This window comes from Varanus komodoensis, unplaced genomic scaffold (genome assembly GCF_004798865.1).
Source record: "Varanus komodoensis strain SLA01 unplaced genomic scaffold, ASM479886v1 scaffold44_3, whole genome shotgun sequence".
Lineage (NCBI taxonomy): Eukaryota > Metazoa > Chordata > Lepidosauria > Squamata > Varanidae > Varanus > Varanus komodoensis.
This window is the reverse complement of record NW_025336010.1, coordinates 1829631-1857590: the sequence shown is the minus strand read 5'-3', so window position 1 is coordinate 1857590 and position 27960 is coordinate 1829631. Positions and strand designations below refer to the sequence as shown.

General features: G+C 43.9%; 1 protein-coding gene across 2 annotated transcripts; it reads left to right on the top strand.

Moving 5' to 3' along the window:
- Nucleotides 1–316: 316 nt before the first annotated feature.
- On the top strand, nt 317–27960 carry RNF10 (ring finger protein 10). 2 transcript variants are annotated; one of them, XM_044444141.1, is made up of 17 exons: nt 317–910; nt 6443–6648; nt 9135–9334; nt 12752–12842; nt 14245–14429; nt 14517–14653; nt 18067–18227; nt 18747–18875; nt 19231–19480; nt 22102–22235; nt 22537–22654; nt 23594–23695; nt 24111–24245; nt 24624–24724; nt 25451–25511; nt 25893–26054; nt 27079–27960. In XM_044444141.1, the coding sequence occupies exons 1-17, from the start codon at nt 763–765 to the stop codon at nt 27150–27152; spliced, it is 2394 nt and encodes a 797-aa protein (XP_044300076.1). In that variant the 5' UTR covers nt 317–762; the 3' UTR covers nt 27153–27960. The 2 variants fall into 2 exon arrangements, with proteins under 2 accessions (XP_044300076.1, XP_044300075.1); XM_044444140.1 differs by having other exon boundaries at nt 317–931.

Here is a 27960-nt window from a genome sequence, read left to right as displayed (position 1 = left end):
CTGCTGCGTTACAACCCCAAACAAGTAACACTTCCCTTTATTAAGTCATGCTCGACATGGTGCTTCCAGCTGTGTGGGACTATTGCTTCCAACGCGCAGGAGAGCACCAGGTTGGGGAACGCTGTGCTACTAAAAAAACCCAGTAGAGGAACATGCTGGGAGGTGTAGTCTTTCTCCCAGCTGTGATGGACTTCTATTCGGGCAGGGCGGAGGGGCGAATCGCCACAACAACCAGCATGCTTTGCAGGTCAGGCGCGCTCCGCCTTCAATATAAATAGCCTCATCCGGGTCTTTTCCTGCCACTGCTGTTGGCGATTCGTCGCCATTACGGGGCAGCGGCGACACCGCTGAGGCAGAAACAGTCGGGCTGAGGCGGCCCGGGGGGGGGGTTCCCTGGGCGGCGGCAACCCTCCTACCCCTCGCAGCCCCTCGCGCCGGCACCGGGCCATCCGGGTCTGGCCTCGCGAGGCACCCCCGCTCACACTCCCTCGACCGCTCCGCCGTCCGAGGGGCCCCCTCCGGCCCGGCCGCACCAGGCGGCCCTCAGCTTCTGCTCGGCACTCGAGGCCTGTTCAGCGCGTCGCGTCGCGTCCCTTCCCTCGTCTGGGCGAAGCAGTGAGGAAAATGTCGCCATGAAGGGAGCCGAGACGACTGCGCTGCGCCGTCCCCGCCGCCGGGCCATGAGCCTGGGCCTCGGCCCCGGCCATTCGCTCTCGCCTTTCCTCCTCCGCCTTCGCAGCGGCGCCCCCGCGGCGCCCGTGGATGCTCCTGAGTCCCCCCGCAGCAGCCCCGCGAGACGTCGGGATGGACAAGAGCAACCCCTGCGGCTCCGGCCTCGGCTCCGGCCCCTCCTCTGCGGCAGGGGGCAAAGGGCAGCAGCCGCGCTCTAACTCGGCTGGTCCAGCCGGCGGTGAGTCCAAGTCCAAAGGCGGTAAGGAAGACGGGCCGCGGGGCAGCACCAGCGGACATTGGGGAGCGGGCCAGGCGAAACCATACGCTCAGGTCGTGTTGTTCTTGCGGGGTGGCACCGGTTGGCGGAGCTCCCTGCCCCGAGAGTTTGGGGTGGGGTCTCTTCTACCCGGAGAAGTTTAAGCCAGTCTTCCTCAGCCCGGTGGACTACAACGCCCATCATCCCCATGCAGCCCAGAGAACTTTGAGTATTGGGCGGTATAAAAATGCGAACGAGCAAGCAGGGTGAGCCTGAAGAGCTTCAGGTTGGGTAGAGTTCTTGTAAAGGAAGGAGAATGTGGTGTGAAATTTAGAGGGTTAGACTGGGATTCCAAGAAATCTGGATTTTAGTCGCCTCTCTGCCATGAAGCTTGGACCAATCCCTGTCTCTTGGCTTAGCCTACCTCACAGGGTTGTTCTGAGGATAAAATGGAGAATTATGTAAGCTGCCTGGAGTTCCTTGAAGGAAAAAAGGATGTAAAGATAATAAGGCAGGTTAGAGTGACTGTTAACAGTGACAGTTACTGTTTACTTTGTCTCGAGCTCCACTTGTCACTGTAGAGTCTGGCAACAAATGTTGGGGGCTTGGCACACCCGATTTCTGGGACTAGAGGTCCAGAGGTCTTGTTGAAGAAGGGTATCTACAGGATTTTGCTGCTGTGACTCTGAGGGGCCAGGGATTAACATGCCTACTCTCAGGATTGGAATGTCGAGCTAGAATATGCCCATGTTGCCTTTTAACAAAAAGCTTTAAAAGCACTTTTCAATGCATACATCTTAAAAACATTTCATTAGAGTTTCATATACAGTTGAAACTCATTCAGCAATGACATCAGTCATTTTTTGCTTTCATAAGACTTGGTGGAAATGGTTATGGAGGCTTTATTTAGGCATTTATATACTATTTGATTTCTATGTTGCTCTCCGAATGGCATAAGGGAACAGTTGGCCTTCTTCCATTTGCTTGTATCTATTGCCTTAGAAAGTCTGCAGTTACAATACTGGTTTAAGCCATTCACTCTGAAGTTGTCTCTTGGCGGAATCAGATTTTAAATCCGGCAAAAAAACTACCTCAGCCTCACCTTGCTCTTTAACAGGCTTCAAAATTCCTACACCACAATGATAAACTCTCATTACCTTGGGGGTGTAATACTTAGCACTTCAGTAGCCCTGCTTATAGGTACTGAATTTAAAGACCTTGTGGAGTAGACCCATACAATATGAGTATCACTGTATAATCAAGTCTTGCATTCCCTAACTTCAGTTTGAGTTATATGATTATTAACAGCATAATCCTGTGTATGTATCTTTGGAAACAAGTCATCACATTCTATTTTAGTCTTTGATTTAAAGAGTTCTTAAACTGAACAGGACTCTGTCCATGGATACAGCAGGGCCTTAGAGGCTGTGTTCATGTGGCTCTGCTCATGTCAAGGCCTGTGTTTCTCAGGCCTTGGAGATCCCAAGATTTGTTGTCCTGATGTTTGAGATATTTGCACTATGTCTTTTTAAAATTTAAATTGAGTTGGAGAAGCTTTTTCTTGATGAATTAAGTTGAACCAATTGCTGGTTGTTACTACTGATGAATGTAGCATGAAGATAAAATGTTTGGGTGGAACAAGATCTGCTTTTAACTTTTGTACACCATATGTACAGTGCTGATTATGTTCTAGTCTGCGTAGCCGGTAGATGACATTGAGGATGTAATCGTCAAATCCTATTATGGTCATTGTAACAGTACTGACACAGCAGTGTTGCTTTCTTGTCTCCCAGTTATCAGTGCTGGACTTAACAGATGACTGTCAGAGCTACAGTATATCACAGAAGTGAGTACCCCCTCACATTTTGTAAATATTTTATTATATCTTTTCATGTGACAACCCTGAAGAAATGACACTTTGCTACAATGTAAAGTAGTGAGTATACAGCTTGTATAACAGTGTAAATTTGCTGTCCCCTCAAAATAACACACAGCCATCAGTGTCTAAACCGCTGGCAACAAAAGTAAGTACACCCCTAAGTGAAACTGTCCAAATTGGGCCCAAAGTGTCAATATTCTGTGTGGCCACCATTATTTTCCAGCACTGCCTTAACCCTCTTGGACATGGTGTTCACCAGAGCTTCACAGGTTGCCACTGGAGTCCTCTTTCACTCCTCCATGACGACATCACGGAGCTGGTGAATGTTAGAGACCTTGCACTTCTCCATCTTCCATTTCAGGATGCCCCACAGATGCTCAGTAAGGTTTAGGTCTGGAGACATGCTTGGCCGGTCCATCACCTTTATACTCAGCTTCTTTAGCAGGGTGCAGTGGTCGTCTTGGAGATGTGTTTGGGGTTATGTTGGAATACTGCCCTGCGGCCCAGTCTCCGAAGGGAGGGGATCATGCTCTGCTTCAGTATGTCACAGTACATGTTGGCATTCATGGTTCCCTCAATGAACTGTAGCTCCCCAGTGCCTGCAGCACTCATGCAGCCCCAGACCGTGACACTCCCACCACCATGCTTGACTGTAGGCAAGGCACACTTGTCTTTGTACTCCTCACCTGATTGTCGCCACACACGCTTGACACCATCTGAACCAAGTAAGTTTATCTTGGTCTCATCAGACCACAGGACATGGTTCCACTAATCCATGTCCTTAGTCTGCTTGTCTTCAGCAAACTGTTTGCGGGCTTGCTTGTGCATCTAAAGAAGAGGCTTCCTTCTGGGACAACAGCCCTGCAGACCAATTTGATGCAGTGTGCGGCGTATGGTCTGAGCACTGACAGGCTGACCCACCACCCCTTCAACCTCTGCAGCAGTGCTGGCAGCGCTCATACGTCCATTTCCCAAAGCCAACCTCTGGATATGACGCTGAGCACGTGCACTCAACTTCTTTGGTCGACCATGGCGAGGCCTGTTCTGAGTGGAACCTGTCCTGTTAAGCCACTGTATGGTCTTGGCCACCGTGCTGCAGCTCAGTTTCAGAGTCTTGGCAATCTTCTTATAGGCTAGGCCATCTTTATGTAGAGCAGCAATTCTTTTTTTCAGATCCTCAGAGAGTTCTTTGCCATGAGGTGCCAGGTTGAACTTCCAGTGAACAGTATGAGAGAGTGAGAGCGATAACACCAAATTTAACACACCTGCTCCCCATTCACACCTGAGACCTTGTAACACTAACGAGTCACATGACACTGGGGAGGGAAAATGGCTAATAATGGCCAATTTGGACAGTTTCACTTAGGGGTGTACTCACTTTTGTTGCCAGCGGTTTAGACATTAATGGCTGTGTGTTGAGTTATTTTGAGGGGATAGCAAATTTACACTGTTATACAAGCTGTATGCTCACTACTTTACATTGTAGCAAAGTGTCATTTCTTCAGGGTTGTCACATGAAAAGATATAACAAAATATTTACAAAACGTGGGGGAGGGTACTCACTTCTGTGATATACTGTATATACCTGCAACTCTTGGAGAAAAGTTCTTTGATAAGAGATTCAAGTTGCAGAAACCCCCTATAATGCTTGTGTAGGAATCAACTATCTTTTACTTGTATTTTTATGCAAGTATTTATCTGAGTATGGATGAAGGTTGTAATTAGCAAAGCTATGCAAGCTCGCTATTTTGATGGCAGTCTCTCTCTCTCTCTGAGTCTTGCTCAACTGGGTACCACAACAACTGAAATTAAGTATTTATAAAATTGAGACATTTTCATGATCAATTTTCAGATTACTATGATGTGTTACATATAATGGTTAAGATCTCATTCAAAATCTCCTTCATAATGGCCAACACTCCAACAGAGCAAGAGTAACTATTTGTGTGACAAAATAAGGGTATGTAGTGTCCCTTTGTGCTTTAAGAAAATCTCTATGTTGTGGTTGGCCCTGTATTTGCAGAATATAAGATGCATTTTACAGAAGTGTGGCTGCTAGCTGAAAAGCTGCAACCCTGGGTAAAAGTGTTATCTTGGTAGACAAGATCATTGTGAGATCAAGCTGTACTATTTTTCTTACCTATTTGCATCAGCAATATCAGTTTCTGAATGAATGAATTCTTGCGATGGAATGTTTGTTTACATTTATATTCTGTCATTCCTACTTGATGGAATTCTAGGTGGTATATGTAGAATTCTCAGGTGGTCTGCCCTATCTGTAGAATCTTCCTTAAAATTATTCTACACTTCACAGCAAAACTAGTGGTGGTGCAGTCTGTTTGCCTCCAAGGGACAACAGTCTTAAACTTTATATTGCAATAGATGCAAGAAGGCTGGCTTTGTTTAATAAAGTCACAGTGTGTGTTGACCTGGCTTTGCCAAGAGGGGAAAGAGCATCATATAAATAATTCCCAATTTAATAGACAAATGAATGCCATGAAACACAAAAGTAAATACATTAACAAATTCGTGTTAATAAATGCATTCTGCTGTGTGCAAATCTAGAGTACATGGTTTAATGCTTATTCTGTTTGTTAGTTTTTCATTTTCTTTCACATGATTTAAAACGGGTCCTCAAACTTTTTCAGCAGGGGGCCAGTTGAAAGGTGCTGGTGATGGGCACAGGCCGCCAAGGCGGTGTGGGCGGGGGGTGCGGGCCGGGCCGGGCCGGGCCAGGGGCACGCGCAGGCGTAGTGAGGCAGGGGCATGCGTGCGCGGATATCACTTTCTCTGAGTCCAAAACGATCTCCTTGCGAGCAAGCTACGAGCAAGTCTTGGCACTGGCTTGCTCATGTGGAGATCGTTTTGGACTCGCTTGGAGAAAGCGATCTCTGTGCAAGCAAGCCACTGTACAGTGAGGTGCTAGCTTGCATTTTGGACTCGCTCGGAGAAAAGGATCTCCTTGCAAGCAAGCCAGTGGCTTGCTCGCAAGGAGATCGTTTTCTCCGAGCGAGTCCAAAACTATCTCCACATGAGCAAGCCGCCGCCTCGCCACATGTGCACGTGGCAAGTCCAAAACCTCTATGGTGGGCTGGATAAATGGCCATGGCAGGCCGGATCTGGACTGTGGGCTGTAGTTTGAGGACCCATGATTTAATAGAGCAACTACATTAAGTATTAAGAGTAGCAGACAGGTATAATAGGTTATTCTGGGAATGAATCATAATGAAGCTATTTAGATGAAATGTAGCATATTTAGACTTTGCACTTCCATCATTCATGTGTCATTCTTATAGTCATACACAATATACTTCACTAGACAAAACTTCCCCTGACTTCCCCTGTTAGCTGGATGTTGCTTTTGACACAGTATAAACTACCTGATGCAGTAATGATTGCTTATAGCTTAGCCTAGCCTTCCTGAACCAGCTGCCCACCAATGTTTTGCACATTAACTCCCATCAGCTCCAAACTTCCAACTGGGCGAATGTTCATTGATGCTGGGAGATGTAATTTAAATCATTCAGAGGGCACTGGGATGGGGAAGCCTGGTTTCAGCTGAATTGATAAGCTTAGCTGTAGTCTCAAGCTTTTCTAGTTCAGACATGTTAAAATCTAGTTTTATATCTTTTCAGATGGAAAAAATGCAAATGGATCCAAACAGCGTTATAATCGTAAACGAGAAACTTCATATCCCAAAAATGAAAACTTTTCCAGCCAATCCCGTCGTCCCACTTCACAGAAAAGCAAAGCTTTTAACAAGATGCCTCCTCAGAGAGGGGGCCAGGGTAATGGTGGCAAAGCTTTTAGTCCTTCTTCTAATGGTGGAAGACGAGATGAGGTGAGCATTTGTTCCCAAAGCCATGCCCATTTGAACAGAGAAAGGATAGGAGGCACAGGCCTAATTTAGCATGTTTCTTTTACTGATATTTAGTAAATAAAGTTTAATGGGCCCTGTGTTAATTTTTAGTCCCAGTGCACCACACACATTTAACCTGATTTAAAATTTATATTGCATAGTTGTTGTTGAACTGCTTGTAAAAATCCAAAGAAAATAACAGGTAATTTCTTTCAGGTAATTTAAGAAAAACAAAACTGTATATTACTGACACATTGATTTTAGTAACCATAAGAACTGTACCTGATACGCTGTCAACTGCTCATCTCTTTCTATGGGGTTCAGTTTCCTTTCCCTACATTATGGTGACACTTTCAGTTTCATATCGCTGCTTATGAGTTCCTTTTCATCAGGAGACATTTGTGTTTCAATTGAATATATGTATTATCTCACATACTTGAAAGGTTAATTTTCCAAAAAATAATTAATTACAACTTGGAAACTGCCATGCTTGCCCAATATTTGTAGTTTGTTTAAACTTGTTTTTATGAATGAACTTCTGAAATGGAACATTTTCTGTAGGGAAAAATAAGGCACTGGAAAAGCACCCCTGCCCCCGTACATCATTGGGTCAGGGCTGGAGAGCCAGTTTGGTGTAGTGATTAAGAGTACAGGACTGGGACTCAGATGATCTGGGTTCTAGTCCTTGCTCAGTCATGGAGCCAACTGGGTGACTCTGGGCCAGTCATAAAACTCTCAGCCCAACCTATCTGACAGGGTTGTTGTGGAGATAAGTTCAAGAGGAGAATGATGCAAGCCACTTTGAGTTCTTTAAAAGAAAAAAGGTGGGATATAAACCTAACAAATAATAAACTTCTAGTATGCAGGCCTAATTTAGACCGCAGAGGTCTCAGTACAGCTCATGGGGGCTTGGGCACCTTTTGTGGGCACAGCTCCAGTTTCTCTTCCTAGGCTGGAGAGTTTGGGCCAAGAATGCCATTTGTAATGTCCAATTACTGACAACTCTTGCTGCATGGAAAAAAACCAAATGGGTAGGATGGAGGATGATGTCACTAGGGGAGTGGGATGTATACCTTGATGTTATCCATCTTGGCTACTTGTTATAGGAGGGGAAATTTGGCTCCCAGGCAATTATAGATCATCTATCCCTGCACTGGAGCATACTACACAATTTGTCTTCTGATGATTTTAGAGTTGTGCACCACCTACAGTCTCTTTAGCTTCTGTTACATTCCTGTTAAGGAACAACCTAGATCTAGGTAATAAGCCTTTGCTTATAGAAATGGGGATCAGTCATCTCCACTTCGTCCCAGCTTCCTAGCATGCAGTCCCTAATCCCCATCTTGAGGCTGGATTTAAAATACAGACTTCATGGCATCTTTTGGACTTCCCCCATCCCCTACTTTTTGTACGACCAGTCTGATGAATTAAGTATCAGGCGGGCCAGGTCCCGTCTTTAAAAGTAATTACTGCATGAGCATTGCTATAATTGAAATACAAATATTTCACATGGCTTATATCATTTCTTATACATGATTGGGATAAACCTTGTTAAATATTTGCATAAGATGCAGTTCAGTTCAGGACAAGGTTCTAATTGTTTACATTTTCAAGCAATTTTCATTTGAGTCAAACTCGTACCGTAATCCAAGAGTCTTGGCTGTCACAAACTTTCACCTGATCAAAGGAGAAATGTGAATGGTCTGATGCAACAGCCTTCTGAATTTTTAAACTTGGCCCCCAGGTTCAGAAAAATGGTGAACATGGACATATGGCATATCCTTTGGGGCTCAGTATTGGCACATTAATATGCCAATACTTGTTCTTAATATTCTTTAGGGCCTCCAATTTAGTTTTTAGGGTAGATGCATTAGCCTTCCCAAAGGTTTTAAAAAATTCCTAAACTGTATTTTGTAACGTGCACATTTTACATTTGAATATTTTTATTTTCTGGGAGTTTATTTGCACATGTCATCCTTAGCACACTCTTAGAAGCCCTAAAGATCTTCACTGTATTAGTTATCATTTATGTTATTTATTAGATTGATATCCCACTTTTTTCTTTTTTTGAAGAATTCAAAACCGCTAACATCATTCTCTTCCTCCTTTTCTCAACCTTATACCCATAACAACAATGCTGTGATGTAGGTTGGGCTGAGAGTCTATGGCCCAAATGCATCCATTTGGCTCCGTGGCTGAACAGGGACTAGAACCCAGATGGCCTCAGTCCCAAATCCTGCACTAAACCACACTTGGCCATATTAGTATAGCAGTAATTTAGTTGTACTTTAAGATAATTACATTTCTGCATTACATCCTCATTCCATATTTGGGGCTTGCCTTTGTAGACACTTCAACTGGTATCGTTAAAAAGCTCATTATGTGAGCTTTTAATGTTAGCTAAATATTGTGAAAGGGAAAGCCTGAGAGATATATTGCCCAACTGTGCATTTTGCTTGTTTTCAAAGGTAGCAGAGGCTCAACGGGCAGAGTTTAGCCCTGCCCAGTTCTCTGGCCCCAAGAAGATTAATCTAAACCACTTGTTGAATTTTACTTTTGAACCTCGTGTCCAAGCAAGCCACTTTGATGGGAGCAGCCGTAGCACCTGGGGGAAAAGAAACAGATGGGAGAACAAACCTTTCAACAAGGAGCTCTTCCTGCAGGCCAAGTGAGTGGGTAATCAGCATAAGAGTTATTAGTTCAGATAGCTAAGGGAAGGAAGCCAGTAAGTTGTATATTTGGGATTTAGTGAAACTCCTATGCTTCTGCAAATGCTGGTTTCAATGTTTCCAGTTTTTGAGTTTGCTTCTTTTGCTTATGAGGGCAAATGTTTTCTACAGAATAATAGTAGTATGAACTTCAAGTCCAATTAGGCTTAGTATAGTAGAACTTTATAAAGCAGGTTCTTTTTTTTAATAAGTTTTATTCTAAATAAACCTAATACAAAGAAAAACTAAAAGCAACATCAGTCATCAGAAACATCGGACCTACTGGGTCAGCCCCCCACATTTTTTCTTTTTATGTTGACTTATGAACGTATTTAAATCTATGCGAAGCCCTGTTTCTCTAGCCAATAATAAAAAGAGTCCCAAGTTTGATAGAAGTCAGTATCTTCTTTCTCCATTTCTGCACAGTCCAAGATCTTTTTTAGGATCAGTTCATCAGTGGGTGGCTCTTCACTCTTCCAGTGTTGGGCAAATGCGATCCTCGCCGCAGTAATTACATGTAAAGTCAAGAAATTTCTTGTTTACTAATATCATCAGGTATAATGCCTAATAAGAAAACTTCAGGTTTAAAAGCTAAAGATTTTTGTAACATTTCCTCAAGCCATTTATGTATTTTAATCCAATACATTTTCGCTTTATCGCAAGTCCACCACACATGATAGAAGGTACCCAATTTATGTTTACATTTCCAACATCCATTTGACATATTTGGAAACATCTTGGCTAATCTATTTGGCAATAGATACCATCTATAAAACATTTTATACAAGTTTTCTTTATATGAAGATGCTAATGTTACCTTAATATTTCTCTCCCACAGCTTTTGCCATTTTTCTAGTTCAATATTATATCCAAAGTTTTGTGCCCACGTTAACATAGTTTCCTTAACCTGTTCATCTTCCATATCTAGTAAGAAATTATATAATCTTTTAATCATTTTCTCATCTGATTTAAGCATCACCTGATCAAATGCTGTAAAAACCTTATAAAAGCCCTGCATTCTATAGTCTTTAGCATATCTCGATTGTATCTGCACCTTATGCCACCAAGAAATATTAGATCCTTGTTCTTGTATTTCTTGATTCAGTTTCAGTCCTCCATCATTATCCAAAATGTCATCGTATCTTACAATCATTTCAAAATTCAATGCATTTGGATGTACAAGAGCTTCCATAGGTGAAAGCCATCTTGGTAATTTATTATACAGTTTTGTCTAACTTTTCTCACACCGACATGATTTCCTAATATAATGACTTAAAAAACAACCATGTGCCTTACACTTCTCATAGTACATATAAGCGTGCCAACCCATTTGCAAATCATGCCGTTCAAGATACAAGATTCTCTTATTTCTAAAAGTTATTCATTATTTTAGCCACTTTAAAACAGAAGCTTGATAATACAGCATCCAATCAGGAAGACCAAACCCCCCATTCTCTTTAGCCTCCTGAAGTATTTTTAGTTTATTCCTTGGTTTCTTCTTTCTCCATATAAATCTTGAGATTTGAACATTTAAATCATCAAAAAATTTTCTATCAATTTTTATGGGAATCATTTGGAATAGAAACAAAATCTTTGGCAATATATTCATTTTAGCTAGCGCTATTCTTTCCAGCAATGATAATTGCAAGTTAGCCCATTTTTCCAAATCACTCTTAATTTCCTTAAATAGTTTATCATAATTGTCTTCTTTCAGAGTGGTACACTTAACTGTAAGATAAATTCCCAAGTATTTAACCTTTTTAACAATCTGGAAGTCTACTTGTTCCACCAGAGTTTTTCTCTGCTCCTGTGTGAGACTTTTTACTAACAATTTCATCTTTTCTCTGTTTATTTTCATCCCAGTAACCTTGCCATACTCTTCAATCCTTTGTAGGAGTTTAGACATTGTTACTAAGGGTTCCTCAATTATGAAAACTAGGTCATCTGCAAATGCTTGCAATTTATAGTTTTCATCTCTAATTCTAGTAGCTTTAATGTCCATATTGTCCCTGATATTTCTCTTTAACACTTCTAGGATCAATATAAACAACAGTGGTGATAGTGGGCATCCTTGTCTTGTACCCTTTTGTATATCTATAGTATTTGTAAATTCTCCATTGATTATAATCCTAGCAGACTGCTTTTGATAGATACTTAATATCGCATTAATGAACTTTTCACCAAACTCCATTTGAACTAGTTGTTGCTTCATGAACTGCCAATTAACATTGTCAAAAGCCTTCTGTGCGTCCAGGAATAACAGTGCCATTGGTTTTTCCATATGCATCTCATAATAATCTAAGATGTCCAAGATAGTTCTCATATTATTCATTTGTCTTTTAGGTAAAAAACCATTTTGATCTGAATGAATAAAGTCTGTTAAATACTTCTTCAATCTTTCTGCCATTATGGAGGCAAAAGAAGCAGGTTCTGTTCTGGTTATCAAGCTAAGAACACCAAGGATTATTGTGCATTTTTAATTTGATATACTAGATTTACATAACTTTCAGAAATTTTTGTTCTATAAACACATCTTAACATTTCTGCCTACAGTGGTACCTTGGCTCACAAACGTAATCCGTTCCATGACTCTGGTCACAACCCAACTTGGTCGTGAGCCAAGTCAAATTTCCCATAAGGCTCAGTGTAAATAAGGTTAATCCATTCTGTAACCATTTTTTTTTAATCACAAAAATTTGAAACAAAATGACAACAAAAAAGTAACAAAAAACAAAAAAGATCCCTCCCCCCCCCCCCCCCCCCCGCATGACCATGATCGCGCCTGTCCTCCCTACACGAGCACAACTGCAGTCGTGGCCATCTCCCCACCTTCGCAAGCACAATCACGGCCATCTCCCCCACCCCCCCCGAGCACGACTGTGACTGCACTCGTGCAGGGAAGATGGGTGCGATCACGATCGTCACCCAATGCGGAGTTCGCAACCTGATGCAAAATTTTTCTGAAATTTCTGTTCGCAACCCGATTTGTTTGTGAACTGAGGCGTTCATGACCGAGGTACTACTGTAGTTCAAGGCAGTAGTTAAAGATAGTGGAGGCACTCTCAATTTTTCTTCCCCTTTAATACCATTTTATACGTAGTATTCTGCTTGAGGTTGGCAGCCTTCCCCAAGCTGGCACACCCCAGATGTGTTAATTAGAATTATTATTCCCAGCCAAAATATGGACAGGATGTTTGGGGTGATGGTAGCTACTATTGGGGCTTGCCTTTGTAGACACTAGAAATGCTGCTATTCTTAGTCTTGTCATAGATAACTGTGATTAGGATCACTGCTTATCCAGACTCCTTTTTAACTCATGAGTACCAGGTAATTGCAATATGTGATTATCTATTTAAAATAGCTTGTGTTCTTTCCAGCTGCCAGTTTGTGGTGTGTGATGACCAGGACTACACAGTTCACTTCACTGACCCAGACACTTTGGTCAACTGGGATTTTGTGGAGCAAGTGGTTAGTAGCAATGAACTGGACTTGCCTTACCTTACATCCTTTTTATATAAACTGGCTGCTTCTCGTCTGCTAAGCTTAATTTGTCATTTGCTCAGCTTAACTTCATATGGGACAGTTTGGGTAATACGCTCTGGAAAATAGCCAGGTCTCTGAGGGAATTTCTGTTTTGTTACAAACCTGCCATATCCCTAAGAACTGCAAGAGAGGCCCTTTTGTGAGCACCCTTATGCACAGTCCTGTTTGTCAGGTCTGTTTGAAAAGACTTTCTCCTGTGTTCCTCTCCATCTGAAAAAAACCTAGATAATCCATTTCATTCAAGGGTGCCCAGAGCTGTTCAGGCACCACCTGCTCAAGCCCCTTGGCCAGGAAGGGACTATTGGATCGGGAGAATGTTAACTATAGGCCAAGTTAAGCTTTTTTCAGGAGCAGCCACTCCCTCTCTCAAGGAGGCATTTACAGCTTCCTGGACCCAGGCAGAAATTCCTCTCTTGGTTCTTGTAATAAACCATGAGGGGCAAGGGTTGAGCACACAGTTGGTGGTCCAGACTTAACCAAGCACCTTGTTCACATCCTCGGGTCTCAATAACAGAAGCTCATCCAATAAAACTAAACCAGACTCTGCTCTAGGTGCCTCTGTTGGTGAAACTGCATCAATTGTGATGTCCAATTCAAAATGAATCTGAGCGAATTTATCTTCTAGTGCCAAGCAAATTCATCACAGAGAGCTATTGAGGCTCCATAATTTCTTTCTCTAGGCTAGAATATAGTAGGTCATGAACCACATGGAAAAGCTCCTCTGGACAGCACTGAGAAGATGCAGTGCTGGTGGAAAACAACTGCCTTTGTGCCACCGTCCAGCCACTCCACAGGACAGGCGGGACGGCAGGGAAGGCAGTCCTTTTCATGGTTAAGTGTATGCAAGTTTGGGCTGTGGTGTGAAGGCTGCATCCTGGCACCAGCTGGGTCCGCTGCTGGCATGCCCAGTGTTACTTCCTGGGACCAGCCCAGTTCTTAGGCCAAAGCAGGTTCCTGATATCCTAGAGCAGTGGTCAAGACCTGTAACAGTGGACTGGATGAGACCAAGGGGCTATTGGAGACTGCTAGTATGACTTACCATACTAAGGAAAGCAGTTCATACTAGTAATTAATATTCTCTCACATCCACTTTCTTCTGGCCCCATCCTCCCAGCTGCTCCATACAGGTCAGATGAGAAGTTGGTTGATTCTCAGATCCTTTTGTGAGCTTTAAGCAAGGAAAAGCATCCCTGCCTGGGGATTTCTTGGAGGCTTGGGGAAGAAGCTGGTGGATTGGATGGTAAACCCCGCTGAGTAGAGATTTCCCAAGGAAATAGTACTTTTGAGATAATGGAGCATAATAAACGATTCTGTTGCACTTTCCTAGCGGATCTGTAGCCATGAGGTGCCCTCTTGCCCAATATGCTTATACCCACCCACTGCTGCCAAGATCACCCGTTGTGGCCACATCTTTTGCTGGGCCTGCATCCTGCATTATCTCTCTCTGAGTGAGAAGACCTGGAGTAAGTGTCCCATCTGTTATGGTGCTGTTCACAAGAAGGACCTCAAAAGGTAAACAAGCTCTCTGAGCAATATCTTAGTTTGGTTAGATAACCAGTCACCTATTACTCAACACTTGCCCCCCCTTTTTTTTAACAGTGTTGTTGCTCTAGAAACTCGTCAGTATGCAATTGGAGATACAATTACAATGCAGCTGATGCAACGGGAGAAAGGGGTCTTGATGGCACTGCCAAAGTCACAGCGTACAAATGTGGAGCAGCCTGTTCACTTGGGAGGTAAGCTGTTTGCATGAACTGTGGCCTGTGTGTTTCATTTACTGCATCTGTAAAATGGGGCACAATATGCTTCAAAGTTAATTTTGCATGGGCCCCATTGAAATGAATAGGAGTGCAAAAGCATATTTTGGCAGTGTTACTTGATGCTCTTCCATAAGGGCCATAACAGAGCTGACAGCCTGCTGATGCTCAGAATGTGTGCAAACAATTTGAACGTGCTACTTCCAAAAGTGAGAAATTGACTCATAGAATCATAGAATAGACCAGAAGTGTTGGAAGGGGCCATGAAGGCCATTGAGTCCAAGCCCCTGCTCTTGCAGGACACCATGTTATGCCATCCCACTCAGATGGAGTCCAGTTTCTTCTTGAATGCCTCTAGGGTGGGAGAGCCCACCACCTCCCTTGGCAGCTGGTTCCACTCTCCTGTTGCTTTAACAGTGAGGAAGCTTTTCCTGATGTCCAGCCTGAGTCTGGGTTGCTGCAGCTTGAACCGATTATTCCGTGTCCTACACTCTGACATTAGTAAGTGGAGATCTTGACCTTCCTCTTTGTGACAGCCTTTGAGGTACTTCTAGAGGGATATCATGTCCCCTCTCAGTCTTCTCTTCTCAAGACTGAACATGCCCAGTTCAATCTCTCCTTACAGGGCAGTGTTTCCAAACCCTGGATCATTTTTGTTGCCCTCTGCTAGAACCTTTCTAATTTATCTGCATCTTCCTTAAATCTTGGTGCCCAGAACTAGACACAATAATCCAGCTGCAGTCTGACTAGTTAGGAGTATAGAGCAACTACTACTTCTCGTGATTTGGAAGTAATACTTCTGTTAATGCATCCCAAAAGAGCATTTGCTCTTTTGGCAGCTGCGTCGCATTGTTGGCTCATGTTTAGCCTGTTGTCCGCAATTACTCCAAGATCTTTTTCTTGTTCAGTTCTGTTGAGCCATGTATTCCCCATCTTGTATCAGTGCATTTGGTTTCTTTTTCCTAGTTGGAGGACTTGGCACTTGTCCTTATTGAATCACATTCTGGTGCTTTCAGCCCAGTGTTCAAGTTTATCAAGATCGCCCTGGGTCTTCGTTCTGTTTTCTAGAGTATTTGCTCTTCCACCCAGTTTTACACTGTTTGCAAATTTGATTATTTTTCCTTGTACTTCCTCATCTAAATCATTAATAAAGCTGTTGAAGAGCACTGGGCCCAGGACTGAACCCTGTGGCACCCCACTAGTTACCTTCATCCAATTTGAGAAGGTGCCATTGATGAACCCTCTTTGTGACTGATTTAGCAGCCAATTTTGGAACCATCTAATAGTTTTTCCATCTAGTCCAGTTTTTGCTAATTTGCTTATCAAAATGTGGTGTGGCACTGTGTCAAATGCTTTGCTAAAGTCTAGGTAGATTATGTCCACAGTGTTCCCTTTGTCCATTTGGGAGGTTACCCAGTTAAAAATGAGATTAAATTAGTCTGACAGGATTAATTTTTGATAAATCCATGCTGGCTTCTATTAATCACTGAATTTTCTTCAAGATGCTTGCAGATGAATTTTTTAATAATTTGCCCCAGAATTTTTCAGGGATTGACGTCAGACTAACTGGTCTGTAATTCCCAGGTTCATATTTTTTCCCCTTTTGAGCATAGGGACAACGTTAGCCCTTTTGTAGTCATCTGGCACTTTTCCTGTTTTCCAAGATGTATCAAAGATAATAGCCAGTGGTTCTGAGACTTCCTCTGCTAGCTTTTTTAAAAGTCTGGGATGGAGTCCATCGAGCCCTGGTGATTGGAAAGTGTTTATTTCACCTAGGTATTCCTTGACCATTTGTCTGTCAATCTTGGGCTGCCATCTCTCACTTCCAGCTTGTACTTCCTCTTGATTGCAGATTTCCTTGTGGGAAAAGACTGAAGCGAAGTAGGAATTGAGAGCCTCTGCCTTTTCTTTGTCACCTGTTATTACTCTGCCATCTACTTTGAGTAGCTGGACACCCTTCTCTTTCTCAAGTCTTTTGTTCTGGATGTATCTGAAGAAGGCTTTCCTGTTGTTCTTAGACTCCCTTGCTATTTTTAGTTCATTTTCTGGTTTAGACTTCCTGATGCAATTCCGTGCTATTTGTTTATATTCTTCCTTCGTGGCCTGGCCCTGTTTCCACTTCCAGTACATGTTCTTTTTTTCTTTCAGGCTGTCACCTAACCTTTTGTGGAGCCATGTGGGTTTCCTCTGCAGTCTTCTACACTTTTTTCTTGATGGAGTTGTTTGTAGTTGTGCTTCAAGATTTCCCACATCTCTTGGACACCTTTCCCCTGAAGGGTGTGTTGCCATGGCACTTCGCTTATCATTTTTTGAGTTTGTTAAAGTTGGCTTCCCTGAGGTCCAGGATGCTAGTTTGGCTCCAGTTACCCTGTCTCCTTCATAATCGAGAATTCAAGTGTCACACGGTCACTTTCCCCGAGAGTTCCCATGGTTGTTATTTTGTCCACCAGGCCATCCCTGTTAGTTAGTATTAAATCGAGGATAGCTGATCCTCTCGTACCTTCCTCTACTTTCTGCTGGAGAAAGTTGTCAGCAACACATGTCAGGAACCTCTTGGAGGGGCCATGCTTGGCATAATTTGTCTCCCAGTGTACATCAGGGAAACTGAGGTCCCCCATAAGGAGTACATCATTCTTCTTGGAAATGCTGACAAGTTGCTTTTCGAAGGTTGCATCCATGTCCTCTTTTGGACTGGGGGGACAGTAATATATGCGAACAACTGTTTTTTTCTTATTTTTTGCTCCCTTTAATTTAGGCAGATGCTTTCAGTGGGGCTACTAAGTTGTTCTTGAATTTCTGTGGAGATACTGTATATGTATCTCTCACATATAGTGCAACTCCAGCTCCCTTTTTGTCCTTTCTATTTGTCTTGAATAGGCTGTATTCATCAATTGTAGAGTTCCAGTCATGTGAGTCATCCCACCAAGTTTCTATTATTCCTATAAGATCATAATTGCCCTTGTGTACTATGAGCTTAAGTTCGTGTTGCTTGTTTCCCATACTCTGGGCATTGGTGTAGAGGTATTGAAATTCATTCTCGCTGTGCCCTGGTTTTCTTTCTACATTTTTTGGGAGACTGGTGCTGGGCCCTGCCTGAGGTTTTTTCTCTACTGAAATATATAAGTCTTTAAATGCAAGATGGGTTGGAGCACATATCTCTGATTAGGCAGCTGAAGGACACCCTCATTGTGTTCACAGTCTCTTTCTGCTCATAAATAGGTCTTAAATATTAGGAGTTCCTTATGGAAAGGATAGGCTTGTTGCAGCACCTACAATTGTGCAGGCTGGAGTTTTAAGAACAGACCGTAGATGGCTGGCCTTCAGTGTGTATCCATACTGGATTGTTATGTGTGTTCCAGTGTGTAACTTACTTCATGTATTTCTTTGTCCAGATGAGGAACACGGTCAGTATTCAAAGTTGCTTTTGGCTTCTAAGGCTCAAGTGCTGCAGCTGGTGGTTTTGGAGGAGAAAGCAGCACTCCTGCGCCAGTATGAGGAGAATAAGCACACCCCTGAAGCATGTTTCATTGAAGCAGCTATTCAGGAGTTGAAAGTGAGGACCCTTTAATCTTTGCTTAATATGATGTGGTGTGAAATCATTGGATTGTAGTGGTACAGTGTGACACAGGTTACCAGAAACACTGAGTAACTTCATTGCATATTTCCCCATTTGAGCAACTGGTTTGAATTTGGAGGGGAGAGAGCAAAATAACTCTGTGTACTGCAGTGGGAGTAGCCTGATCTAGTCGAGGTTCCAGGTTTGCATATCAGCTTCACAACAGGCTTGTGCAGTGTGTCACTGTAGACTTCTGTCTAGGCTTATGTAGAGTCATAACTATGGTCACCATAGTCATTGTGGGAAGGAGGGAAGTAGCAGGCCCCCAAATAAACAAAAGTTCAGTGTGTTGAAGGGAGGTAACTCTGTCATCCTTTCTTTGGTACTCATATTGCATCCCTGGCTTATAGAGAAAGTGCATCTCCAGTACCCCAGGACAAGCAAAAGCAATGGGAATGAGCAGGTTGTACATACTGGTGTGGAGTCAAGATAAAAATTGCCTGGCTTGGTTTTTAGGATAGAGAGAGCAACTTGATGTCTGACAGAAATGAAGACAGTGATGTTGCAGGCACTGCCGTTGCTGTGGCTGAATTAGTCATGACAGAGTCATCTGACAAAGAAGCAGGAGTGTCCCAGGAGAGGAAGGTGAGAGCCTGAATACTACTGAAAATGCACCCTTCTCTTTGGTAGTATTCAGCCCTTTGGACTGGAGTAAGCATGGCTTAAGGGGCCATTAAACTGGAGTCACCCTCTCCAGGGTGACCGTAAAATCTTGTTTCCTCTAGACCAGGGCAGGAGAATGCATGACCCACTGCTGTTGTTGAACAGCAACTCCTCCTCATTGGCTATGCTGGCTGGGGAAGCGACATGCTCCTTAAAGGGCATAGCGACCATCAACATTTGCAGAATAACAGCAGGACTGGGACAGAGTTTCTCATGGGACTTAAAGAATTTGAATGAGTTGAGAAAATGGATACTAACTACTTTCTACTGTGAACAGCATGTTCTAGAGTATCTTTCTGCATTTGATGATGAAGTCCTGAAGTCTCCTGTGGATTTTTCAAATGGACATGCATGCCCTACTGAGACAGAAGAGGATGTGGTGACTGATGCAGAAGAAGCTGGTGTAGATCTGGCATGCACAGGTGAAATGGGAGAAGTTAGTCGGACTGAATCTGTCTGTGAGAAATCTAAAACTGCAGTCAGCAGCGGACACACAAGTAGCTCTCCTTTCTACTACTTCTACCAAGGTTAGTACAACACTATACCATATTGGAGGATGGTCTCAAAGTTTGTTAGTGTAGCACCTCAGAACTATGACTGCCTTCCCCCAGGAAAACAAAAAACACTTGGGAGTGGAACAGAGAAGAGATGTGGTGGCCCTTGATGATAGTGTTGGCTAGCAACATATTGAAATTTAACAAATTGCCTCACAACAATGAGGCAAATGAATGACTTTCATTGAATAGCAGTACCCCCAGTCTGCACTCTCCCAGTGCAGCATGGCCCATAGGTAATTGTTGAAATCTATTTATATCATTCGTATAATTATGATACTTCTTAGAATCATAGAATAGCAGAGTTGGAAGGGGCCAAGAAATCCATTGGGTTCAATCCCCTGCTGTTGCAAGACACCAATTTATATCATCCCACTTAATCATTCCATCTCAAGCTTTTTGAATACAACTTGCAGGCCCTGCCTGGATAATTAGACTGAGTGCCAAGTCCAAGTACAGGTTTTTGACCTGGCTGGTTGGCCTCTGAATGTTTGTTTATTTAATTTTATTTAAAACATTTGTATGCCACCCAGTTGTGCCACAGCACCTCTTTATCTGCTGCTCTTAAAGTTTAAGGCTGACTTCTAAAGTTATCCAGGATATTCTTCCTATGCCAGATGTCCATTCTGGATAACTTAACTGAGTTAAGTTAATGTTGATGAGGGGAGATACCAGGTTTATAGAAATGCAAGAAATATTGAGGGGAAGGGGGAACCACCCCGGCCCCCCAGAAGACCCCAGGGGTGGCTAGGCATGCTCAGTGCAGCCACAGAATGCTTATTAGGATGGGGGAGTGCTGAGAGATGCATGTGCATGCAGAGAGAAAAGAGAGCACACTTACTGTTTAGATAGGACCTTGTATAGTTCCAAGCTGAGGTGGTCAAATGCCTTATGGGATGTTTGCTCCTTGGGCTCATGTAGAGAACTGTGATAAACTTAGGGCTGCTGCCTCAGGTGGAACTACGGTGGGTTGCCATCATTATCCACATGGTATTATGAATTGGTGTCCTGCTACAGCAAGGGGTTTGACTCAGTGGCCTCCTTGGCCCTTTTCCACCCCTAATATCAAGGAGTGGAAATTGAGGGGCTCCTCAGGGCATTGGGCATTACAAAGGCGCCAGGCCCTGATGGGTTACACCCAAGAGTACTTAGAGAGTTGGCAGGGTTCTCTCACGCCCGCTGGCCTCCATTTTTGAGGCCTCGTGGAGAACAGGTGAAGTTCCAGAGGACTGGAGGGTGGCGTCAGTGGTCCCAATTTTCAAAAAGGGGAGTAGAAGGGACATGGGGAATTATAGACCGGTTAGCCTTACGTCCATTGTAGGAAAAACAATGGAAGGCTCATAATAGAGAGAGATCTAGTGATGCTAGATAGGGAAGGGAGGCTGGCAGCCACACAACACGGGTTCTTCAAAAAGAGGTCCTGCCAGACAAACCTTGTGGAATTCTATGACAAGGTTTCAAGATGGCTAGATGGAGGGGATGCAGTGAATGTGGTATGCCTGGATTTCAGCAAGGCCTTTGACAAAGTGCCCCATGATATCCTGGTGGAGAAACTGAGGAGTTTTGGGATACACCAAAGCACTGTCTGGTGCATTAGGGTAACCATTAGTGGGGAATCATTGGGATGGTGGCCAGTGAAAAGCTGGGTCCCCAGGGCTCTGTCCTGGGGCCGATCCTGTTTAATCTTTTCATAAATGACATGGAAGAAGGGGTGAACAGTCTGCTGGTCAAATTCACAGATGATACTAAAACTGGAGCAGTGGCCACAACTGAGGAGCAGGTACTCCAGATCCAAAAGGATCTGGACAGACTATGGAAGTGGGCAGGAGACAACAGGATGGCGTTCAATGTGGATAAGTGCAAGGTCTTGCACTTGGGGCATAGGAATAGGTGTCAAAAGTACAAGTTAGGTGACAAGTGACTGGAGAGCAGCACTTGTGAAAGGGACCTCGGGGTGCTGGTTGACTGCAGGCTAGACAAGAGTCAGCCGTGTGATGCGGTGGTCAAGAGGGCGAACGTCACCCTTGGTTGCATAGAAGGGGTGAACAGTCTGCTGTTCTAGATCGAGAGAGGTATTATTACCACTCTATATGACTCTGGTGCGCCTGCAACCAGTGTATTGTGTTTTGGGCCCCTCATTACAGAAAGGAGATAGCCAGGTTAAAGTCAGTGGAGCGTAGGGCCACAGGATTGGTGACTGGTTTGCAGGGATGGGGTATGAGGCGAGACTGAGGGAACTGGGTCTCTTCAGCCTGGAGAAGAGGAGACTCAGAGGGGATCTGTTGGCGACATACAGGTATGTGAGGGGATGTCACAGGGAGGTGGGTAGAGACCTGTTCTCCTCTGCAGAGGAAGGCAGGACGTGCTCCAACGGAGCAAAACTCAGGGAACCAAGGTTCCATTTAGATGCCAGGAAGCACTACCTGACAGGGGGTCAGACTAGATGGCCCAGAGGCCTCTTCTGACTCGCTGTTTCTATGTTTCTAATATTCTGTGAACATCACATGTATTTCTGTACTGCCCAGTAGCTCTTTGCGCAGTTTGCAGCTCATGATTTCAATGCTTGCTGTGTGACTTCTCTTCCAATACTGTAGCTGAGGATGGGCAGTGTCTGTATCTTCACCCTGTGAATGTACGGTGCCTTGTGCATGAGTATGGCAGTCTGGAGAGGAGCCCAGAAAAGATCACTGCGACTGTGGTGGAGATATCTGGCCACTCCATGACAGAGGTAATAGTCCTCTTAATTGCCGTTTTGGCCTTGGCAGGATTTGGCTGAGGAAAGTCCCTTGCATGAGTTCTCACTGAGGTAGGAATGCTAAAACCTGTCGTAGTGAACACAGGGTGTGTCTGGGTGGATAAGCTTAATAGGGTTTCGTGATGCAACATGCTCTGGCTGCTGTTCTTTGCTTAGAGCATTGGAGGGTTGGGTTAAATTATGATGGGTCAGCATGCTGTCCACAGAAGTGACTTCTGGCATGGTGGAGGATGTAGTCCAAGGCCTTATAACCAGTCCCAACTCCTTTCTGCAGGATGTGCGGCAGCGTCATCGTTACCTGTGTCACTTGCCACTTACATGTGAGTTCAGCATCTGTGAATTGGCTTTGAAGCCTCCAGTCATTTCGAAGGAAACACTGCTAATATTTTCAGGTGAGCATTAGAAGTTATGTTTTCTGTTCTTTAAAAAAATGAAAAAGAAAACTTTGTGAGCAAATCAAGAAAGGATTATGTGTGTGTTTCCAGTAAGGCTTATGTTAAGAGGAGAAGTGTGTTTATTGGCTTTCCAAAGCAATAAATATTGACATGGGTGAAGGCTAGACCCTGCAAGTAGGAAATTAAACCAACTAAAGGAATAGGGCTGAAAGGAAGTGAGCTGCTGCCCCTCTGCCCAAGGGGCAGGAAGGAGCAGAGGGACAACTGATTTGTTGTTAGCCGCTTGCCTCACCTAGAATCTCTCCCAGTGGTTGGGAGACTCACTCAGCAGTGACAGCCAGGTCACGTTGCTTCCTAGAAGCTATAGAGGGAGGGTTTTTCACACACAGGGTCCGAGAGGTGACTGGGTGGGTGGGGGGGATGGACATCTTTGCTTTGGTCTTGACCAACAGGGAGACTCATTCAGGACTCACAAGGATATAGCCAGGTTGGAGTCAGTGCAGCGCAGGGCCACAAGGTTGGTGGCCGGTTTGCAGGGGATGCTGTATGAGGCGAGACTGAGGGAACTGGGTCTCTTCAGCCTGGAGAAGAGGAGACTCAGAGGGGATATGTTGCCTCCATGTCACATGGAGATGGGTAGAGACCTATTCTCCCCTGCAGAGGAAGGCAGGACGCGCTCCAACGGAGCAAAGCTCAGGGAGCCAAGGTTCCATTTGGATGCCAGGAAGCACTTCCTGACAGTTAGGACCCCGAGGGTGTGGAATGGGCTTCCCTGGAAGGTGGCTGAGGCCCCATCGGTGAGGGTGTTCAAAGACAGGCTAGACATGCACATGGTGGGCATATCATGAGCAGAGCTGGCTAGAGCCAGGGATCAGACTAGATGGCCCAGAAGGCCCCTTCTGACCTGCTCTGTTTTTATGCTTCTATGTTTCTTAGATGATATTGAAAAAAGGAAACGTCTGAGACAGAAGAAAGCTCGTGATGAGCGACGAAGGGAGCGTAGAATTGAGATGGAGGAAAATAAGAAGCAAGGCAAATGTAAGTGGTAATCTTGGACTTAACAGATCAACAGAAAGGATCTTCATGGCAATTACTATACAAAAATGGAAGGGTGGGAATTGCTGTGTTGGTTGTCATATCCTAGTAGGTTTTAAAGGATGAATTTTGCTGGCATTGTGGGGCAAGGTCACCAAAGGTAGCATGACAAGAAATAGCCAACGGATATGTAAAAGTGGTGGAAATGGAACAAACCTGTTTTAATACTAAAGTCAACTGACTGCTCAGGTAGTTGAGTCTCCTGAGCAGCATAACTTTTAGCCATCTCTCTGGAAGGAAAATAAAATATGCGCAAGGGAATAGATGGTGCTTGAATTGGCCCCAGTAGCTGCATTGGAGTGTTTTTGTGCAAGCAAATAGGCTTGTCGTAGAAATAGAACTTCTGTTTTTTGTCTAGATCCTGAGGTTCATATTGCTTTAGAAAATCTGCAACAGTTCCCTGCCTTCAGTGCTTGTTCAGGAGAATCTGCTGGTGAGAACCAAAGCTACCTTCTGCTGTCTTCTGTCAATACAAGTCCTGTTTCTCAGCCAGGTGAGCAGCCTGAAAGAGCCAACCAGTGCCCTCTTTCTGTACAGGATTGAATTCCACTTTTTCAGATGGCCTCGGCAGTTTCATTGTTTGCTTCACAGCAGAATCCATTTGGCAATAACTGTTGCTGCTGAGCAACCAGGTACTTTCTCCAACAGAGTACTTAGGCATCTGAAACAGGGATCTTAAAAGTACGGTGGCCCTTCAGCACTATTTAAAAATCAATTCTAGCCACACAAATGTAGTAAGACTTGAAAGGTGGGGAATGCACAAGGCAAGGCACGGCACAGATGCTCCAACTCTTGGTGCCCTGCCTCTTGAATAGGCTTCCTTAATACAGTAATTGATTCTTGTATCACACCTGTGGTTTTTCTGTTGCAGAATCCTTGTTGACGCCACTGTTGCCAGCAGGCAGTCTTGGCAGCCCTTCACTGTGTTTTGGGAGCCTGGAGGAGGAATCTCCCCTACCTTCATTTGCCCAAGTATGTAATTTGTACAGGATCTTCTACTGCAACTGATTAGTACAAACAACTTTCACGGAGTCGGATGTGAATCAAGCAAAAACTGAGACTGCATCTGGAACTATAAAATGACCGAATCGGATCTGAAAGGGTGTCATTTGCAATGCATTTTGGCAGGCCTATAATCTCTGCCATTTATTTATTGAGAAGATTTATATGCTGCCATTTAATCCAGAGATCATCATTTAGTTGCAAATTAGTAGGATTGCATGAAACTGAATTGGGTTTTGCAAAGACATGAATGGTATAATGAAATATGGAACATGGTAATTAGTGATAAACTGACAGAAATAAAAATTAAAATAGGGTTAATGAAAGCAAATAAATATAATGAAATTTGGGAAGATTTTGTAAAAGCAGTACTGATAGAAGGCAAAGACTGTAAACCCAGTCAAAATTATATGAACTTCTGGAAGGGTTATGGAATTAATTGAAGTATATTATATATTATTGTTATAGTATGTGAATGGTGGTAGCATTGGTCTCCGGGGTGGTGGGGGCACTTTATTATTTACTTTTATTGTGTTTTTGTTATTGTTGTGATGTATTTATGGGGTTTTGTTTTGTTTTTGTTTTTGGTCTTAAAAAAAATAAAAAATGCGGGGGAAGCAAATTAGTAGAATTGTGCTGTTGTGTGCGTGGCTGATTTGGATTCTGGTCCTGACTTCCTGTCTCTATTTTTGATAGATGTTGAGGGCTGGGAAAGCAAAACCAGAAACATGGAATAGTTTTCAACCAAAGAAGAAAGGTAAGCAAGTGGTCCTTGAGCGTCTTCAAGAGATAGGGACTTGTTGGAGTAGCAGTGTTTAAAGGCTGTTTAAATATATAGCTTGTATTTGTATACCTACCATGCAAAGGTGCCTCATGGTGATACAGTCAGACATCTCTAGCAGGAAAATCAAAAGATGCATATAAAACCAGTCAAGAATCAAAATATTGATCAGACAGTGTCATATTAGCATATGTTAAGATGATGCATAAATAATAAATCAAGGCAAGTTGACAAGAAGAAAATCTGCCAGGCAAAAGTTAGTATTTAGGCCTCAGAGAAAGGGCTTGCAGGCCTCAGCTTAGTACTAGAGGCCTGTTCTGCCTCTCCAGTGCTCTAAGAACAGTTGAATTCTTCCAGAAGAGAACGCCACCCTGGCACCTCCAGCTCCAGGAGACAGCGATGGGGAGAGTGATAACTCGGACCGCGTGCCCGTGCCTAGTTTCCAGAACTCTTTCAGCCAAGCTATTGAGGCAGCCTTCCTAAAATTAGACAAACCATCCACTTCTGACAACCTTCTGGGTAAGCAAAGGGAGACATGCCCATGGTGTGCCTCTGGTGTGTGGTGCAAGTGCAGTTGAGCCTCTGGCAGTCACAGCTTCCAGAGTGTGGCTGTCCCTCCTCCACGTGGCGCCAGCCACGACTGTACTTCGCTTGCATTCCTCTAGCAGGAGTGCGAAGCACTGAAGCACGGGGTGAGGCACTGTAGGCAAGCTGCGTTAGGCCGCCTCCTTTTGCTTAATTTTCAGGCCAGAACCCCGGCAGTGCTGGGGATATGTGGCTTGCTCTCTTGCTGTGACTGTTGTGATGTCATGGGAGCAAGGCTTAGCCAGGCCTGCTGCTTGAGATGCCCAGCTGGCCCTCAGACTCTCCACCCAGAATGCACCCTCTGGAACTGGCTGTGGTCACTTCCACCCCCTCAAGGCCTGGGATGCACAGCCTGCACTTCCATCGTGCCTCCACCCTGGATTAGTTTTCTCTCCACTTCCCTGCACCCATGACCCTAATTCAAGATCCTGATACATGATTGCCACTGCCAGTGAGAAAAACTGATCCAACGAGGTAGTGGAATGGGTGAGATGCGCTGTGCACATTTGTTTCTGAGTCAGCATGGATGTGCTGGTATGCGCAGCTCCTGAACACCTGGCGCCAAGCAGATTGTACTTGCCTGTCTTAGGCAAAGGGCCAGCCAGGTATCAGCCCTGAGGGCTTGCTTGGAAATAGAGACAGTTCCTGTTCCAAAGCCTGGTAGACTCTGGAATGGAGCTTGCAGAGGGAGGTCCTCCTAGGAGGAGTTACAGCTTTTTCTTTCTCAGTGCTGCTGTCTTGATCCTTTGTTTCCACAAATGCCTTTCCATTTGCCCCCTGCCAAGTGGGAAAGGGGAAGCTGAGAGCCCTCCAGCTGTAAACTGGCAGGGTGATCCTTTGTGTATGAAGGCTGAAAAAGGAAATTGCTAGTTGGGAGTAATCCATCTAATTTAGCAAATATGGCTGGGAGGCATTGCTTCTGGAAGTAGCCTAGAACCAGATTCTGTTTTCTTTGCAGAAGAAAAAAGAGGCAAGAAAAAGAAGCAGAAGCAAAAGTTGCTGTTCAGCACATCCGTGGTTCATACAAAGTGATCCTGCTAATGAACAGATTCCTTATCTTGGTTTCTTTTGTTTGCTTTTGTGTTTTTGCTGCTATAGAAAAAAGTATATTAAGTTTGAATGGGAAAAATCTGTTTCTGGGGCTTGGGGGGCGGGATGGATAAGGGATTAAAAATGAACATGTGCTCAATTCACCTGTTGATACCAAAACAAATATTTAATCACAGACCCTTAGCCAACATGTTGGTGTTTGCCTCTTTTTGGAAGCAGGTAAATAAAGATACCATGCTGCAGAATACTCACTGAGTGCTACATTAAGTAGAACCCCTTGCAAAGAATGGTTCCTGGTGGTGAATTTAGCTTCTGTTTCCAGTTGCTCTTGTTTTTTCTCCAAAGGCAAGGACTGCAGGAGGTTATGTTTTGGAGACGCACCTGGATCCAGAAGGCAATTGTGCTCCGCCAGGTAGAAGTAAATCCTGCCTGGGTCTTGAGTGCAGGGCTGGTCTTGGAAGTTACTGTGCTAATTAGATTACTTTGGAGGGATATAAGAAACTTTTTTCCTTTGCACATAACAGCTAGTTTATATAAAAATGCAGGCTGAAAGGACCTGAATGTAGTGTTTACTTGGTTGTGGGATTCAAACTTGGGTTGTATTATGTGCATTTCTGCCATACTTCTCTTCTTACCCTTCTTGCTTTTTTGTTTTTGAGAAGTTGTGTTCATCTGCACTGCTTGTGGCTTGATCCTAATTACTACTAAGGTGTCAGTTCTGTTGAAAACAATGAACTTCAGTGTACTATACCAGCAAAGGCAAATAGTTGCAATAAAACCATATGCACAA